At 42.7% G+C, this 14,852-nt stretch overlaps 2 protein-coding genes across 2 annotated transcripts; both read right to left on the reverse strand.

Annotated features, from left to right (window-relative positions):
• Positions 1-1,086: 1,086 nt before the first annotated feature.
• LOC127207939 (zinc finger protein 286A-like) lies at positions 1,087-6,633 on the reverse strand. The gene is made up of 2 exons (XM_051167287.1): positions 6,622-6,633; positions 1,087-2,358 (listed from the first exon to the last, which is right to left on the reverse strand). Exons 1-2 carry the CDS (start codon positions 6,631-6,633, stop codon positions 1,087-1,089), a joined length of 1,284 nt encoding a protein of 427 aa, XP_051023244.1.
• Positions 6,517-12,941, reverse strand: LOC127208782 (zinc finger protein 286A-like). The gene is made up of 4 exons (XM_051168364.1): positions 12,878-12,941; positions 11,911-11,996; positions 8,008-8,122; positions 6,517-6,758 (listed from the first exon to the last, which is right to left on the reverse strand). Exons 1-4 carry the CDS (start codon positions 12,912-12,914, stop codon positions 6,658-6,660), a joined length of 339 nt encoding a protein of 112 aa, XP_051024321.1. The 5' UTR covers positions 12,915-12,941; the 3' UTR covers positions 6,517-6,657.
• Positions 12,942-14,852: the final 1,911 nt, after the last annotated feature.

The raw sequence follows: 14,852 nt of genomic DNA on the forward strand, positions 1-14,852 counted from the left end.
CAATGATATCATGGCACGTTTAAGAGGTCAGGGATAAAGACCAACTAATGTATGGAAGATAATAAAATAACGTAAATAAACATGAAAGCCAGATAATAGGAGAAAGGAGGATGTTTACCCTCAGGCCAGTCACTTTAGGGCTGTCCTGTGAGCTTTTTCTATGCCTCACAGGAAAGCATGCCATGGCGCCTCACATTCTTCATGACTGGTACCCTAAATAAAAGAACACATTGACCCCTAAGAGCTTTTTGGATACGTTCAAATTGCAGTACAGCTGGAGAGTTTTCTAAAAGTCACAGAAAGCTGGATAACATAGCGGGATGAATTCTCCTTGATGATATGATTATAAAAAATACCAAGGGCTCAATGAATGCCAAAGATGAGAAAAGAGGAAGGACCTTGGCAAACAAAAGCCAAGCGAAGATTCAGATCCATTAAATATTTTAGGGTAGATCCAAGGGAACTAGAGAATTTTCAAAGTAAAAGGATAATGATTCAATTTATGTGAATCAATGACCAATATAGTTCTTGTAAACCTAACTCAGAACCTGTTGTAGATATGTCATCAAGTTAGACAGCACTCTGTGGGGGAATCCTAAGTAGTTTTAACCCCTCTCCTTTACTTTCTAATACAGAAATTACTCTCTAAGGAATCGATTTCAAGTGCCTGTCTACCTTTGAGTTCAGAGTAACAAGTCTCTGTCTTCCCGAGGATAAGGATGCAAGTCTCAAGCCTAATCTGCAAAACGAAAGATCCAGAAGGCCCTGCTGTCACTAAGCATGCGGAAACCAGATTTCACAATGTTCTCATCACTACTGGGTCCCAAACGTTTCTTGAATTTAAAATTGGGTATTTGAAAAATTGGGAGCAAAAATTTTGAGATTTATAGCCAGAGGTTTTCACTATTATCCAGTCACTGGGTGTAAGGGATTTCCTATCTGTTGTTCAAAGTTATACACAGGACAAGTGAGATCATATCCACACACAGACTCTCCCTAGGGCCACATGACAGACCTTCTATTTAAATATTCAAATACTAAAGGCAGCGATAAAGCCGCCTTACACTTGTTAACACTTGTGGGCGTTCAGAGTTGCTCTTCAGTGTGGAGTCGTTGGTGGCGGATGAGGGATGAACTGCACTTAAAGCTTTTCCCACACTCGTTACATCTAAAAGGCTTCTCTTCAGTATGCGTTCGCTGGTGCTGAATAAGAGCTGACGAGTGAATGAAGGCTTTCCCACATTCACCACATTTATAGGGTTTCTTCCCAATATGAATCCTTTGATGCTTAGCAAAATTGGAGCTCCGGCTAAATGTTTTCCCACACTCGCTACATGCATAGGGCTTCTCCCCAGTGTGAATTCTCTGGTGCTGAACAAGGTGTGTGCTCTGACTGAAAGTCTTCCCGCACTCGCTGCACTCGTACGGCTTCTCTCCAGTGTGAACTCTCTGGTGCTTGGTCAGAGACGAGCAGTGGCTGAAGGCTTTGCCACACTCTTGACACTTGTAGGGCTTCTCCCCGGTGTGCGTTCTTTGATGCTTAACGAGCGCCGACGAATGAATGAACGCTTTGTCACACTCGTGACACTCGTAGGGCTTCACTCCAGTGTGAATCAACCGATGCTGGGCGAGATGGGCACTTCGGTTAAAGCCTTTCCCGCACTCGCCGCACTGGTAAGGTCTGTCGCCAACGTGGATTCTCTGATGCATGGCAAGAGACGAGCTTTCTATGAAGGTTTTCTTGCATTCAGTACACTCGAAGAGAATTCTAGTGTGCGTTCTTTGGTGTTTAGTCAAGTTGGCTCTGTGGCTAAAGGACTTGCTACAGTCGCTGCAGCTGTAGGGCTTCTCCCCAGTGTGCACCCGCTGGTGCCGGATGAGGACTGAATGGTAAGTGAAGAGTTCACCGCAGTCTTCACACTTATGGGGCCTTTTCTCTTTGCACGGCCTCTGCTTTTTCATTAAGTTTGACTTCTGCTTCAGTCTTTCCCCAAGCGTATGAAAGTCACGGGATCCTCTGGGAACTCTGTCATCAGTCATAAGGGGAGGTTTCTGACTGAAAAATTTCCGATAAACATCACGCTCGCTGTCTTTTTCCACAGGGAGGGAGTTCTTGTGAGTGAACATTTGTCTTACGTGCCTCTCCTGATTTCTTTGACAATGCTCTAACCAATGCCCACGTTCAAGAGCTGTTTCCAAGCTGCAGTCAGAAGCAGAATTTTGTTTCGGTCTGTCCGCTGTAACCTGGCGGGACTCTTCTTTGGAGCCGCCTCGCACTGAAGTTGAATCCTTGCTCTCAGGTCTAGTTTCCGCGTCTGAAAAGACATTGCAAATGGAAATTTCCTTTGATCTCTGTGACTAACAAAACCAGTTCTATAACTGGTGAGAATGAATGAAGATGAAAGCACGCCTTTGTGGAGTTAGTGGGTCTGACCTTCCTATCGGACGGTTTTGCAAAAAAGAACGGATGCAAATAAGTATGAAAATGAAATGACTCTATCCAGGAGAATCAGATGGAGGAGAAGATGATCAGAAATTCAACAGAAGGAGGGGAAAAGATGAAAAAAAAAAAAAAGTGCCAATGGAGGTCAATTAGGCCTGCATAGGAAAAACCATACTTTATAGCATACCTTCTGTTATAATAAATAGTCAAGAAATCGCTACACAGATGTGTGCAGCGAAGTGTATATATATATATATATATATATATATATATATATATATATATATATATACATTTACTAATAAGTAGTAATAATAGCATAGTATAATACTAGCTATTATAAATACTATTCAGCATAGTAATTAAAGTAGTATGCTACTGGAACACAGACAAATAAACCTAGAAAGAAATTCAAATATGTGTAAGTGAACCAGGTTTACCAAAGGGCAGCATTACAAACCAGTGACAAAAGGTCACTCAGTAAACGGTGCTGGAGTACAGGCTGGAAGCGTGATAAAGGTCCACTTCATTTCGTTTGCAAAAACAAATACCAGCACAACAGAATTTGACTGTTTTATAATAAAATTCAGATTTTACTCCTGACATGAGTAGGACAAAACAATTCACAAAAAGTAAACTTAAATTAGTAAGGGCTAGGCTGGAGAGATTGCTCAGTGGTTCAGGGTATTTTCTGCTGTGCTAGACCCTGAGCCCAGGCTCAGTTCCCAGCACCCACAGGGAGGCTCAGAACACACTGCAGTTTCTGTACTAGGGGATGCAACACTCTCACCAGGCCCACACTCACACACAAAGGAAAAGTAAATGGCTTTTAAAGATTGATTTTAATTGTGTGTGTTTGTGAGTGTGTACGTATGTGTGAGTCAGATGCCCACAGTGGCCAGAGGCCTTGGATCTCCTGGAGCTGGAGTTACTGGCAGTTGTCAGCCGCCTGACACGGGTGCTGAGAATCAAACTTAGGGTCTCGACCAGAACAGTATATCCTCTTAACTTCTGAGCCACCTCTCCAGCCCTCAAAAGACAATCTTATCCTAGAAATCTACAAGTAGAACAATATGATAGGCAGATTTGGGCCCAGGGGTCCCGCTCAAACTAAGGCACCAGCCAAGGACAATACAGGAGGTAAACTTTAAACCCCTTCCCAGATCTAGCCAATGGTCAGAATATTCTCCACAGTTGAGTGGAGAGTGTGATACGACTTTCTCACGTACTCTGGTGCCTCACATTTGACCATGTCCCTTGGAGGGGGAGACCTGGTGGCACTCAGAGGAAGGACAGCAAGTAGCCAAGAAGAGACTTGATACCCTATGAGAATATATAGGGGGACGTAATCCCCCTCAGGAACAGTCATAGGGGAGGGGAATAATGGGAAAATGGGGGGGGGGGAATGGGAGGATACAAGGGATGGGATAAACATTGAGATGTAACAAGAATAAATTAATAAAAATAAATAAATAAATAAATAAAATAACATATGAAAAAAAAAACAAACAAAAAAAACCACAAAAGACAATCTTAAACAAATTAGGAAGAGCTAGGGATGTGACTCAAGGGTGGAGTGCGTGCCTAGCCTATACAAGACTTTGGTTCCAACCCCAGGATTGAAAAATAGCAACCAGTAAATCTGACCTTAAAATCCTAAAGTTTCATATACCAAATTTGGGGCTTATTAAATAGGCTCCAAACTATAAGAACCAATCCCTCCTTATACTGAAATATCACCACTGTCAGGTACTAGAATCTAAAATGCACAAGTGGCTACAACAAGAAACTTGAATAGGCAATAATCACAAATGCTCACACAGTTCATATTTAGCACTCAGAGAAATGCAAATGAAAAACATGCAGTGGCATTGTTTTTCCAAGAATGGACAAGAGCCACTAAGCCAACTGATGGCCAAGATGGAGAAAGGACATTAACAAACGTAATAAAACTAGTATGTGGCACTTTTTTTGTTTTTGTTTTCGAGCTCAGGTTCCTGTGTGTAGCCCTGGCTGCCCTGTTCTCACTCTGTAGATCAGGCTGGCTTTGAACTCATAGAGATCTGCCCGCCCCTGCCTCCCAAGTGCTGGGATTAAAGGCATATGCCAAAGTACATGACACTTTAAGACCCATATATCTTCTTCCAGTCATCTATCTATTTTAAGGTCAAGTCTCAAGATGAACATGAGTAATAAAAGATAGTCATGCAACTTGGCTAATGGTCAAAAAGTAAAAACAAACTGTCCAGTTTACCCACACAATGCACTTCTTTCATATTCCATATTGTTTAAAAGAAAAATATACAGTTCATTACATATTAATATAGACCGATAACAAAATGAAATGGCAGAGAATTATAACAATAAAGCACACATTTTTATGTATATTTGCACATGCATACATACACCTGTTCATGTAAATACAAGATCGAGTCACACCAACTTTAAGACAAAGTGGCTACTTCTAGAGAACAAAAGAATGAGGGAACTTTATCTGAATCTCTAAAACTTTTATTTCTTAAAACGTAAAAGACATCACATACCTATAGCAATGGCTAAAATAAACATGGACAATATTAAGTGTTACTAAGCATGTGGAAAAACTAGAAGTAGCAACTTTTCCCAATGGAAATGTAATTGGAAAGATTTTGTAAACCTCTTTGGCAATATCTACATCGTGTGTGTGTGCGTGTGTGTGGGCGTGCACAGAGAGAGAGAGAAACATGTATTCATCAAAAGACATGTGAAAGACTGTATACAGGAACAATATTCATATCACTCAAATGGCTGTCTGTGGAGGAATGTCTTGAGTGGATGTAAAAACTGTCAGTAAAGCGCTGTTTAGCCAATAAGCTGGGCAAAGGACAGGAAGTGGAAGGCGGGACTTCCTGGAGATGGGGCAGAGCCAAATTTGACAGAGGGGAAGACAGTTGAGAGAGGAGAAGGGGGTAGAGAAATGGCCCAAGGATCACCAGATTGGCAAGTGTTTGGAATATATGTATGTTATGAGGTTTAGAGTAGTTCATGTAGATTTGTATCAGTTTAGATTCTGCCCAGCTTAGTGCTGGCAGCTTTAAATTATGTTTCAGACTCTGTGTCAGTTATTAGCATCTTAGGCCGAACTGATACATTTTACTGTAACAGCTGTCTTTAGAATGGGCAAACTGTGATACTGAAATAATGAAAGGCTACATAACACTGAGAATGAACTAATTTCAGCAACATGCTACAACATGGATGTATCTCACTGTGAAAGCTCAGAGAAGGAAGCCAGACTCAAAGAACATACACTGACTTCACTTAAATAAGGTTCGCCAGCAATCGAAACTAACTCTGGTGTTACAAGTTCAGACAAAGTTACCCTTGGGAGAGAGGTGTGCTTCTTAGGCGACTAGTGTTTTCTTGATCTAGGCAGTTTTGGAGGGTTGGTCTAGTGCTCTGTCTATTCAGATGTTAAATTCAGGGCCTCAAGATCTAGTTGCCGTGTACATGACTGAATTTTCAAGTACACCAGTCTTCGTTGGGTAAACTTTGCTCCCCAATTATCTCTGAGTGGTTAATAAAGACGGCTGGACAGCCTGAAGTTGGGCAGATGAGGAGTGAGCAGTTCTCTTCTGGTGCTGATTACAAGGCCGGGAGAAGGAGAGGAGAAAGGAGGAGGATGGAGAGAGGAGATGTGGCCTGATAGAGCAGATCCAGCTCAGACAGGATGAAGACTGTCAAGTAACTTGGGGAGTGTGGCAGGGAAGTAACAGACTAGCTTAGAAAATCAGTTTAAATTGTACCTGCCCAGTTACTGCGCTAAAGCTCGTTAAATAGATCACTAGGTCTCTACCTTAATCATTTGGGAGCTAGCTGGACCAGCAAAGTCCTCCAGAATTAATACAATTTCTACAACAGACAGCAGTTATATGAGTGTGTTCAACTTGTAAAAAAAAATAATAGAAACATAACGCTGTTATGTATTTTACTGCTGAAAAAAAAAAGAAAGAAAGAAAGAAAGAAAAAAGAAAAAAGGAAAGAAAGGAACAGAGAGTGAAATAAAATTCTTAATTTTGGTGATATATTATTTTGACTTATATGCTTAAAAGCTTCAAATTTTAAAATATTTTGAAAATCAAGGCACATGGGCATTTCTAGCAGTGTCTCTTAAGCTCAGAAAAGAGTTACTTGCTCACTCTCCGGAACATGTCTGAAGCCCCCACCAATCAATCTCACCTACCTGCGTAACTGCATTTGGGAGATTTTTTCTCAAGCTTCAGTAGTTCTTTTCCATCATCCAAATGATAGTTATCGGCTTTGGAAATGGGAAGCCCTGTTCATTAAAAAGAACAAGAAAGGAAGAGAGTAAAATGAACAAAACACGTATCCACGGCGGGCACCAAGATCTCTACTGGAATTTAGGTCCGCGCCCTTCATCTACAAAGAAGACAAGATGTTGCAAGGCCATCTGGGGTGAGGGAGGAAGGACCTCCCAATGGGACTTATAATATCTGCAGTTAAGCTGAGTTTGTAAAGACAGATTTGTCTGTTGTAAAGGAAGACAGAGTCTCTCAGTTTCCTTTTTCTCTGAGGAGATTATAGAACAAACAATACTGTAGATTAATCTCCACTTCAGGAAAGAATATGAACACTATGGGGTTTCAGTAGTATTCCAAAACGGTGACTGTGGACCTACAGTGCTTGTCTTCCAACGATTTTCTTTCTTCTTTTTTCCATTACTAGAATTCCTTTGGAGATTTAATATGATGGTTTGACACTGGCCACCACACAGTCTGTTCCACCCTCAAATAAGCAAGCACGTACACACACACACACACAAACACACACACACACACATGCACGCGCGCGCGCGCGCGCACACACACACACACACACAGACATGCATGCACACACACACTCAAGCAGTGATGCACACAGGATCCCAAAACGGGCCACAAGCACTCCCTCTCTCTGCCCTATAAGGTTTCTCTGGTGGATACAATGCCTATGAGTTGAATTCAACTGCCAGGAAAAGCATCTCCTTTTTTTTGTTCCGCTCTCTAGCTGGAAAAATAACCTAAGTCCAGAGCTGCTGATGGCCACCTCGGCCACAGAAGGGGCCCTGAGTTAATAGTTTAGACAGGGCATAGACAAGCCAATTGACTATAAACAAAAATAAAGTCCCAACGACACTTCTGCTTCCCTAAGTTTCTCCCCTTGATGAGAGTGTAACTAGGTTGTCATTTGAGTTTTGATACACAAGAAGCCTAAACATTTCCCCCAAAGACTGGGAACAGAACAGAATCGGGTGTGTGTGTGTGTGTGTGTGTGTGTGTGTGTGTGTGTGTGTGTGTGTGTGTGTTTGTATACGCTCAGTAGCAGTGCGCATGCTCAGTGTATGCAAGGCTCAGAGGCAATCCCCAGCATCCAGCCAAACAAAACGGTTTCCTCCTCTGGGCCAAGAGGAAACGCTTCCTGACCTCCGAATGAGAAGTAAAGGCTCGTTAGTGCGCCTCCTTCTCAATGACGTAGTGACGGCCCTGGGGGTGGGTCTCAGAGGCATGGGAAGAAGCTGTTCTTACAAAGTGAGACCAGGCTCCGGTAGTTCCCCAGCATCGCCGCCCTGTGTGCAGGGTCCAGGTTCCCCCACTCCTCTGGTGTAAAGTCCATGGCCACGTCCTTGAATGTCACGGTTTCCTAAGACACAAACAGAATTTCTCATCATCTCTCAGCCGATACCTGTGGTGGACGTTCTTGGGTGTCTGCTCGACTTACATGCGGAATTAACTATGAACCCAAGTAGCTGGGCAACCTATGAGGGATTTCTTGGCTAATTGGATCATCTGAGGTAAGAAGCCACACCTTAAATCCTTCTCTCTTCAGGCCAGTGGACCCACCCTAAACCTGGATCACTCTTTCTCGTGGTGGCTGATGTAAAAGACAGGAAACGGGAACTTCTGCTCTCTGCCTACCTGCCCTCGTCTCACTGGCAGGGTGTGTATCCTGCTGCCGAGAGGAGGAGAGCCCCTTCCCTGCAGTCCTTCCTAAAGGAAACACGGCAAAAGGCCGAGATACACCCAACAAAGGAAGTGGCGGGCTTCTGAACAGTGTGCAGATCCCAAACGATCAATGAACTTTCGCTGAGTACCAGGCACACTGTGAGACCGAATGTGACATAGCACTACGTTTGCACTGAGAAAACACCATTTTTCTGTTAAAAAGTAAGATATAGGTAGTGATAAAAAGAAAAGAATGTCTGCACACTTCCCCTACAAGTCCTTAATAAAAACAAACAAAAAACCCAAACAAAAAACAAAACATAACCCAAAAAACAAAAAACCATGACACAGTCTTCAGAAGAATTCTAATACAGAGGTTGCAAACAGAGGTCATAGAATGAAAAATCTGTCAGCGAACAGCAAACCCAGGGAAAGGTGGAATTAATTCAAGGTAAAATTACATTAGAAACTGTGAAAAACTGATTAAGGGAACTTAATGGCATTTATGAGGAAGGATATAAGGCTATATCTTTGTAACCTAAAAAGAGAAGGGGAAAAAGAGACCAAAAAAAAAAAAAAAAAAGGAGGGGGCGAGGGGTGGCTACATATTAATGTTGAACATATGCCTCTGGTATGTAAATCCAGAGAGAATGGGAATAATAGTCCAAGTTTATTGAAACATACATGGAACAAATACATAATTGGACCTAAATTGCTTTCTATTTAAACATCTATGAAGCTTTTTGCAAAAACCAACAGAGTAGATTTTTGTAAATTCCCAGACAGAGATAGAATAAAACTATGGCTGATGAAAATTGCAAAAGTATAGTGAAATATGAAAGTAAAGAAGGGAAATGCAAAACCTAAAACTAAATGGCTAAGAACTTTGGAGTGGTTTTTGTTTTGTTTTGTTTTGTTTTTCAAGACAGGGTTTCTCTGTGTAGCCTTGGCTGTCCTGGACTCGCTTTGTAGACCAGGCTGGCCTCAAACTCACAGTGATCTGCCTGCCTCTGCCTCCCAGGTGCTGGGATTAAAGGCGTGCGCCACCACTGCCCGACTGTGCACAGCAATCTTAAATCCCTTATATTTTAAACACTTTTACTGTGTTTTAGAAATACGTAAACACACGAGAAGAGCACACACAGCATGCTAAAGAGTAAGAACAAACTCAGAAAGAGAACTACAGGACAAAAGGAAAAATGTTATATCCAGAAAAATAAGACAGCTGGGAAACCTGGGAAAGGTCAAAGGTATTGTGCCAATTTTAACTTTCCAACTCCAGAAGTGAGATTAGTGCAAAGCAAAATGCTAACTTCGGGATTTTGGATGAAATGGAGACAAGAGATCTCTGTGTTATTTGTAACATTTCTCATGTCTTAAAGTTTCCTAAAATAATTTGATAATTTAGAAATAAAAGCATCATCTTTGAAAATGAAATAACTGTTCCCCCCCCGCCCCCGCTCCGCAAGTAGCCACCAAAGAGAAAAAAACTTCATTAAAAAAAAAGACCTTGGTCCCAGAATCTGGACACACAGAGCTCAAGTGGTGAAAGTGAAAATAGTTACATGCAAGGTAGGAAAAACTCAGTAGGAGAAAGAAATCATACAGAATAGAATTATGTGCATACTAACTGTGAAGGAGCATTATTGCTTAAAAAAAATCTTCTTTTTCGTCTTCTATTTTTTTTTTTTTAAAGCTCTATCCTATTTACAGAATAGGTTAGCCAAACTACCCCAAGGTTGAATATAGGGAGGGAAATGGAAAGAAATAATACAGTGTAGCACATATCTAGAATTAGCATTATAAATGCAACAAAATACAGAAAAATACACCAGCGATCCTCTGTAGAAAGACATAAGCGCTGACTTGGTGAGGAAAGTTATTACACCTACATATTTTTAATAGTCTGTGTTGCTTATTAAATAAGTAAGAACTAAAATTAATATAGATTTTCTAAATCTAGTACAAAAAAAATTTAAAACCCTAATCAACTCAGACAGATTTGTATGCAAAAGTTCTAGAGTTAGCATTAAGTAAAATCTAATAAAATTAAAGAAGGACAGACTTTTAAATTACCCATAAAAGATTCAACCCACTATGATATTGGAGGCTTCAATCTGGTATCAGGGTATTGCAATGCACCAACAGTGCCTCCCCGCCTGGCATCTGTGCCCTGACGTTTCTGTGTTTCTGTGCTGGTCACTCAAGCCTGTGGAGATCATGTAGAACGATTCGGTCTCGCAGTCATGGGTGGAATGTGTCTACATACGTGTGCGCAGCTGTACTCCACAGTTACTCTCAGCCAACACCAATAATGGTGTTTAAAAAAAAAAAGGGAGGGGCCTTTTCTGTGCTGCTAGAATTAATTCCAGCACTAGGAGAACAGCTGACCTTCAACCTTGAAGATGTAAGCCTACATTTGTTTGATGATGGCACTAAAAGAAAAGTCTGCTTAGGAGCAAAACTCACATAGTGGTAGAGAAAGGTCAACAAAATGGGCGCGCTAGCTAGCTAGCCCTCCATGTTGCTGCTGCCTAAATCCTTTATCTAAGCTAGACAAACCTGGGCTTTCAGTTAGGTTGGTCAATAAAGACCACTGTTTGCACAAGCCAGCTTAAGATGGGTATCTTCAGATGCCATGTAAGCTTCTTGGGTTAATAAAGTCTGCAAGACTCACAGGGCAGTTGAGAAAACAAAAAAGGGCCAGAAGCTATCACGAAGACAGTACAATTAGTACAGCCACCACGCACCCATATCCAATAATTCTCCCTAGACATACTTGCTCTTTGTGGAAGGAACTAGAGCTAATATTTCAAGCTCATCCCGAGGGAGGACTGGGTCCTAACTCTGAGGTTTTTTAACCCTTCACAGGCTTTCCTTTTCCAGGCTCAGTTTTAACAGAGTCTGCATTTTTACTTTAGTCACTTAACCATTTAAGGTGTTTTCCTTTTTTCTTTTTCTTTTGATTTTTTGAGACACAGTTTCTCTGTGTAGCCTTGGCTGTCCTGGACTCACTTGTAGACCAGGCTGGCCTCGAATTCACAAAGATCCACCTGTCTCTGCCTCCCAAGTGCTGAGATTAATGGCATGCGCCACCACACCCGGCTCTTAAGGTGTTTTCTTAAGTTCCTACTTACAGTCTACACACATGCTGCTTTCCTTAGAGAAATGCAAGTTTAAAGAAGTTTGTATAGTATTACCCTTAAAATAGCTTCCTATATTACCAAATACAGAAATTAGCATAGTGGGGTAAAGAAGAAAAATGTGGCTTACCTGCCTGTAGAGAGACAATAAATACTAGATGGAGAAGAGAGGTACTATGGGTAAGTAGAACATATTTCCTACTGAGTCCATTAGTCTCCTAGAATTAGAACTCAGGTCTCTAGATGGGCTCTGTGGACAAAGAAACCCCACATCAAAAAGGGAGTGCGTCTGCGCTCTGAGACACAAGATGGAGTTTGACCTCAATTTCCCATGAAGACTCACCTGGGATCTGGCTGTGAGTCTCAGAGCGGCCCCTTCTCCCTCTGCGCTCTTCTCTTGGGAAAGGAGGGGATCCTGGGAACACAGAGCTAAGGACAAGAGAGCAGTAGTGACAGGGTCTGGACCCATCTTGCTCCTCAGACTATAACGTAAACCCCCTTCATAACACCAAATGTGCTCTCTGGGTTAACAAAGGCTGTGAGGAATCCAAAACAGACTGCTACTTTCCAGTACTGCAAAAATATACCCAGGAGCGTTGCTCCTCTGGCCTTAAATTCAGTGGCTCCACTCCTAATGCATCTCAGAAATCAGAAGACTCTGGTTTACAAACCAGAATAAGTAAGTTTCCATCATAATCTACCTAAAGCAGACTCTACGATTAAAAAAAAAAAAATTCCTCTTAAAAGCTTACTTAAGATGTAGATTGCTAATTATGATTGGTTGAGTTTGAGGTGACACCTAGACACCTGACAAGCACCCTTGGAGGCAATTCTGGCACAGTAGGTCACGGGCCAAAGTTCAAGATACATGGGTCTCATATTGAAGTGAGCCCCTAACTTCTGTGCCCGCTAGACAGGTTGTGAGTATTGGAACAGCACGCCGGCTGTGGACAACGTGGGACGATGTGTGGGAAAATGTTTGTGTCAACTACAAAGCTGAATTCTTGTATCTACAATGGAAACCGCTATGGGATAATGAGCTGGAAGAACTTGTGACTAAATTGTCACACTGTCTTCCCTGGGAGGTCCATTGTGCAGACACTCAAGTGCAACGGAGACCCACCCCCACAGTAAGCCCTGCAACTTCTCAGAACCCACCTATCCTCAAGACAGGGTTGACAAGCTGCCATCCTTTTCAAAGAACCACCTAACCCAAGGCAACGGGGGGGGGGGGGGGGGGGGGGGGTTGTCCATCCAAATGGATGAGTTCCACTCTTCTACGATGCACAGCAACCTATGAGTAATTCTACCTCTTTTCCGGGGCACTTTGGCCAAATGCGTCTCCATGATCACCACCTCTTCTATGTCCCCGAGGTCCCGCTCTTCTCAGGTTCTCGCAGTCAGACGTCCATGGAGCCTCGAAGGGCTTCTTCCCTCTTGGGCTCTTCGGAAAGCGTTGCTCAGATCATGGAGGACCTGGAACCCAGGGAAAGCATCCTGAATCTAGGTCCTCACATGCCTATCGCTGGCGCCTAGAGCTGTCCCTAAGGGACCAAGCGCCTGAGAGATGACACAGGGCACAGATGACCGCGCCTCCCCCTCAGGTCCGCGCCGCTCTTCTGTTTGCCCACGGGTCCCGCGCGGAGCGACCTGGGCCGGCGCGTGGAGCTGGGAGGGGACGAAGCTCAAGAACTACGAACTCCAGTCCCACCTGACGCAGAACCACCACTGGACCACTGCAGAGGTAAACGGAGGACCGCAGCATCTCACCAAGAAACTCACCTCCCATCCCCGGCCTGACAAAGGCTAAGAACTTCTTGGGTTAGCTACGAGTCGCGCATGCGTGACAGTCTGCGGGGGCAAGGCCAGAAACTACGACTCCCAGAAGCTCCTGCGCACTACCAGACCCCCAGTTTCTTGGCCGGTTGGGACCACGAGTAGCTTAGCGGCACAGCGCGGGGGTGGGGGTGGGATCCCTCTCTCACGGGAGAGAAAAGGGTGCACCATCCATGGTTAAATGTCACGGTGCCGGAAGGTGGGACTTTGGGAGACGTGGGCTCTGTGGTTTTCTTTACTGTAGGCATGGCTTTTAGCTATAGTTCTGACGTCCTCAAATTTACCCTTTGTCTTCAAACTACATGAAAGCTGAATTTTAAAAAAATTATTTATGTTTATTTTTATTAATTAAACTCTAAAAAAATTTTAACATGTACATTTATATTATTACACATATATAATAAACTACCTATAACAAGAACAACCATGACATAATCAGGAATTATATAAATGGTACATTCTTAGTCTTTTGGCTATTTATATTTGATAGCCTTGAAGAAAACATCTTTCCTATCTTGGTGCGTCTAAAATTCTGAATGTAAATCAATCTCCATCACATCTTGTCATTATCAACTTAAAACATCTAGACCTAAACACATCTTAACCCCTAAACTAAGTTTCATTGTAAAACTGAGCTACCTGGTCTTCAACTCCATCAGAGACTGGAAGGCTGAAGAAGATCCTTCAACATTATAGAGAGTTTTGGGTGACTATTCAGGTAGCAAACTGTCTCTGTCATCATATCATTTGGAAAGCTATTAACCTGCACTCCTGCCATACTCAGGTAATCAATTTGATTCCTTCTCAAGTCTCTGATGGAGTTGAAAGCTGTATTTTTATATCAGGATCCTGGCAGCACACTGTTGATTCCAATGGTCTTGTATCCAGAGACTATATGCAGTTCTGAAATTTGTTTTTGTTTTGTTTTGGGTTTTCCAAGACAGGTTTTCTCTGTGTAGCCTTAGCTATCCTAGATTCGCTTTGTAGACCAGGCTGGCCTCGAACTCACAGCAATTCCACCTGCCTCTGCCTCCAGAGTGCTGGGATTAAAGGCGTGCGCCACCACACCCAGCCTGCAATTCTGAAAACTCTTATGAGCAGAGCTGAAAATATTGAGCCAGTTTCCACACACTTGAGCAGTGGGTTCTTTTCAAGGAAAAAAAAAAAAGTTCAACATTTGTCCCAAGGAGCTGTGGTTAAAGTTACTCCAATTGTGGAACTAGCCCACCCACTGTCTAAACAGTGCCACCCCAGTATATGAATTCACTGCCAATGCATCCTTTGCATATGCCAGACACAGAATATACTGGACTTTTGATTCTTGCCTTCTAATCACCAGATCCTATTGTTATATTTAACTCCCCAGTTTGTTCATTCCTATTTCTATAATGCTCTGTACCCTCTTCCCGGCTTCTGTTTTTGCTTCTACACTGTCTCTCCCCTGCCCCC

This window comes from Acomys russatus, chromosome 25, assembly GCF_903995435.1.
Source record: "Acomys russatus chromosome 25, mAcoRus1.1, whole genome shotgun sequence".
NCBI classification, from domain to species: domain Eukaryota; kingdom Metazoa; phylum Chordata; class Mammalia; order Rodentia; family Muridae; genus Acomys; species Acomys russatus.